At 38.0% G+C, this 4,180-nt stretch overlaps 1 protein-coding gene across 1 annotated transcript; it reads left to right on the forward strand.

Moving 5' to 3' along the window:
• The first annotated feature begins 1,750 nt into the window (after nt 1-1,750).
• Nucleotides 1,751-2,287, forward strand: LOC123660989 (transcription factor VBP-like). The gene has a single exon (XM_045596005.1). The coding sequence runs from the start codon at nt 1,751-1,753 to the stop codon at nt 2,285-2,287; it is 537 nt and encodes a 178-aa protein (XP_045451961.1).
• The last annotated feature ends 1,893 nt before the right edge of the window (nt 2,288-4,180 follow it).

A 4,180-nucleotide genomic window follows, 5' to 3' on the forward strand; every position in this document is an offset into this window, starting at 1 on the left:
ATATTATTAACCCCCTTAACCCTTTGCCCCCTGTAACATTGGGGTATGAAAAATAGATGTTGGCCGATTCTCAGACCTACCCGACATTCACATAAAATTTCATAAAAATCGGTCCAGCCGTAGTTTTTTAACTAACATTGTGACAAGAGAATTTTATATATAAGATAGGCTTGCATTTTACCACTATTTCACCTGATGGTAAATGAAAATGTGGTCTAGGATGGAACACGCGTACCTAGAAGGAGCCTATTCACTCGCGACTTATTATTATTTACATTTAAATTATTTACACACATTATATTGACATTAATTCTCTATCGGAATCGGCTTAGTCGTCATCAGTAAACAAACTGATTCGATAAACGTAAATAAAGTGACTAGGTGGCGGTAGCGTTGCTTGAGGTGCCATGTTACAGTTGACCCTAAATTTATAAATATTAAATAAGATTAGGACAAATAAAACCACGTTTATTTCTCCTAATCTTAGGGCCAGTTACAGCAGTTGTGGATGATGCTATTTGACGGATGACTGTATCCGACGGTAATTTTTTGTATCATTATTCTTTTTTATTGTTGAACTCTACTATATTTATGAGATATTGCTATTCGCATATTATTATTGTAGTTTACTATTATTATTATATCATTCGATAATCCTACTAATATTATAAATGCGAGTTTGTATGTATGGATGTTTGTTCCTCTTTCACGCAAAAACTACCGAACGGATTTTAATGAAAGCTTACAAAAATATATCTTACATATTAGAATAACACATAGGGTATAATTTTTAAAAATAGTATATGAATTGTACAAAATATAACGATAATTGTCAAGTAAGTCGGAAAAAAAAATCTGCCATCTGCGAGCTATTCTGGCGTGCGCTGCAAAAGCTGTAGAGTTTACATATAATGTATAAGAGAAATGTTTATCTTAATTAGTCCTAAAAAAAGTCTGCGACGGCATATATCTATCTTTTATGAGCCATTATCGCCAAAACAGTGAACCATAAATACAATAATAAAATAATTTTTAACAAAAAAAAAACCTACTTCAAACAGGAAACTAAAAAGTGAAAAATAAATTTACTTAGTACAAAATAATTCGTATTTTGATATAGTTAATCAGAAATGATTAAATAAATATTTTATAATTTTGAAGTCGGTGCGATAGCTGCTCGAAGTACTTACTAATCCTGCGCAGACGAAGTCGCGGGTACCAGCTAGTTAGTAAATATTTTCGGAACCCCTTTTGTTGTCAATCACTCACCTCTCCAGCAGTACTTGTAGGCGGCTCGTGCCCATGTTGTTGTTAGTGAGATTTACGCGGGAATTTTTGTGATTTGTATAACGCGTGGTCTTCAATGTAGTGTATCGTTCAAATGTAGTGTCATTAAGCATATTTAAAACAATCTGTGTTATAAGTATGGGTGTATATTTATTTAGCGAGAAAAAGTTTATAATATTGCGTCTTATTTTAGATCTAGTTTAAAGTCTGATCATTTACAAAGATCGTTAAAATAAAAAACGGTAACAGTTAATGGACAACTGCAGATCGCATTCCGTCCCTTTCTTTTAATAGGTCTCGCTCAAACAGGTAGCGGGACCAACCCTTTTACGGTACTGCGTCAGCAAGGGGGAAGAGTTTTAAAATTTAGACCCCGCCTTCTTTTGTATAAAAGGCACCGTCAACTTCACTCGTCCAACTATTCTCCAGTTACTCGCCAGCCGTCGTGACACATCTTTTTATAATGTCTCTCTGGAAACCGTACGAAATTGAAAGTGACAGTGACAATGATAATGTGCCCCTGGACCTGTCTGTACAAATTAATCGTACAGACAGTACACCAGCTGAGCACATACCATCGACGTCCATAGCAGCAAACGTCTGTCCTTTAGTGGGATTAGGTGTATTGTCACCACCAATTACACCAGACTCACCTAAGGCAGACAATCGTTTCCCAATCATGGTAGACGTAGACGCCCTGGAGAAGGACCCGAGTTTCCTAATATTTGAAAATAACGCTCTGAGAGCGATATCGGAGACAAATGGTGGTTCTGTTGTGGGACATAACCCAAGGATGCGTCGTACCATCCAAATAGAAAGGAACGTCGACGATTTTTATAGGAAACAAAGGGAGAGAAATAACATTGCTGCCAAACAGAGCAGGGACAAGCGGAAGCTGAGGGAGATTCGCCTTGCTGTAAAAGTAACATACCTAAGCAACGAGATCGCGCGACTTAAGAGATTGTTGGATTTACAGCGATGCACGAATTGCCGCAAATAACGCTTCTGTTATGACTAACAGGTCGAATTGACGTAAATATGTGTTAAAATGAATTCTAATACTTGTCATCGGCATTCCCACCATACTTACTATTTCCATCGAATCTAAAGCTCCGTTTCTCCGTGATTCTATCGTGCCTACCTCCTTACTAGTTTATCAAATAACAATCATAGTTAGTTTTAATAAGTCAAAGTGAAGTGAAAGAGTGCGTTGAGAAGTGCAAGAAGCAGGCACTCGAGAGGCACTTCGAGTGAATAGTTCAATGGTACGTCGAGTTGTACGAAAAAGTCATTAGAGTGTTTTCATTAAAATTCCGTGTGACGAGCGGAAAAGATAACTAAGCCAGTGACAACGTTACATCGTTTTTGGTGGTAAGCTAAAACACTGTGTCTGTATGTGTAATATCGCGATAAAAGAACCTAATTCACGTTACAATTATTATTACCTACATATCCTAACTGTATTTTCTAAGTCGTTTTCTGTGTCTGAAGATTGTCTTGAAGAGGTCACTGTTCTAAGGACAAGATCGCGTTTGTTAATACTTCTTTGAACGTTATTATTACTAAGTATTCACTTTTCTAAAATGATGTTACACGTACAGCTATAACTATCCACGACGCATGAATTTTTAACCATAAAACAAAAAAGAAAAACAAGAAATCATCTAACGCAACCTTTTGTGAATTTATTCTAGATGACCGTCGTAGGCGTCACGCACACGTCTGGTAGCAGCAGCACTACAACCTCGCCTGCACGTGCGCTGAACCGACGACATGCGCGACGACACCGACACGTGTCTGATTACGGTAAATACGGTAAATAATAAGTTATTGGTATATTGTTATTGGTATATTGCAATTGTAAAGAACTAAAGAAAATAAATTATCTTAATAACATGTCTTTGTATAAAGCAAATGTTAACGCATCTCATATAGGGTTAGTTGGAAATGAAGATGCGGACCTGCTTGCAAAAGAGGCTTCTGTAGATGGTATAGCTAGCCTTTTGAGCTTACAAGATTAGTTAAAATAAAATTTAATGATATTTGGAACGAAAATTTTGATGTCCGATCGCTTACAAAAGGTATTGGCTAAGATCTAGATTAGGTAAAACCGAATTAGAAAAACCGAATTATGGGGTTTTTGGGTGTGGAGGGTGGAGAGTGTAGGGGAATCTATACAAGGTAACACTATCACACCTCAAAACCCTATGGTTATGGAGATATCCATGGTTAAAGTTTTGAGGTTAGAAGAAGAATTTAAAGCTATTATAATACCTTTGAGCTCGTACTGTTTGCATTGTGTGACAAATCGACACTTTTAAACAAAATAACGCGTCAGACATAATATTCTAATAAAATTAGTAACATTGCGTGCTAGAATATAGGTTTAGAAATTCGAAAAATACCCAAAACCGAATCGGAGCACCCCACTGTCCACGTGGTCTTGGTCTGTCCTACCCCTAGAGTGTTTTTTTTGTGCCGCGGAGGCGCGGAGTTAGGGCAGCACGGCTGCACTTCCCGCAGCGCCGGAGCCAAGCGTTCCTCTAACTTTCGAAATTCTTCTTCTAACCTCAAAACTTTAACCATGGATATCTCCATAACCATGGGGTTCTGAGGTGTGACAGTGGTACCAGGGGTAGCGTTCCCCACCCTCTCCCCCCCATCCCCCCACGGTCCCAAAATTCGGTTTTACCTAATCTAAAGCTTTACCAAGGTATTTCATACAAAACCGTTCAACCTTCACTTCCGATTACACCATGGTTTTCTGACGTAAAACTAAACAGAAAAGATTTAGTCACGGCTTTTCGACTTCGATCCGGCCACATTCCCTTGAATAGCTTTGCAAACCTTGTAGAGAAAGCACAGTCTGCAAGATGTGCTGAGTGCGACCAAA

This window comes from Melitaea cinxia, chromosome 16 (genome assembly GCF_905220565.1).
Source record: "Melitaea cinxia chromosome 16, ilMelCinx1.1, whole genome shotgun sequence".
Classification (NCBI taxonomy): domain Eukaryota; kingdom Metazoa; phylum Arthropoda; class Insecta; order Lepidoptera; family Nymphalidae; genus Melitaea; species Melitaea cinxia.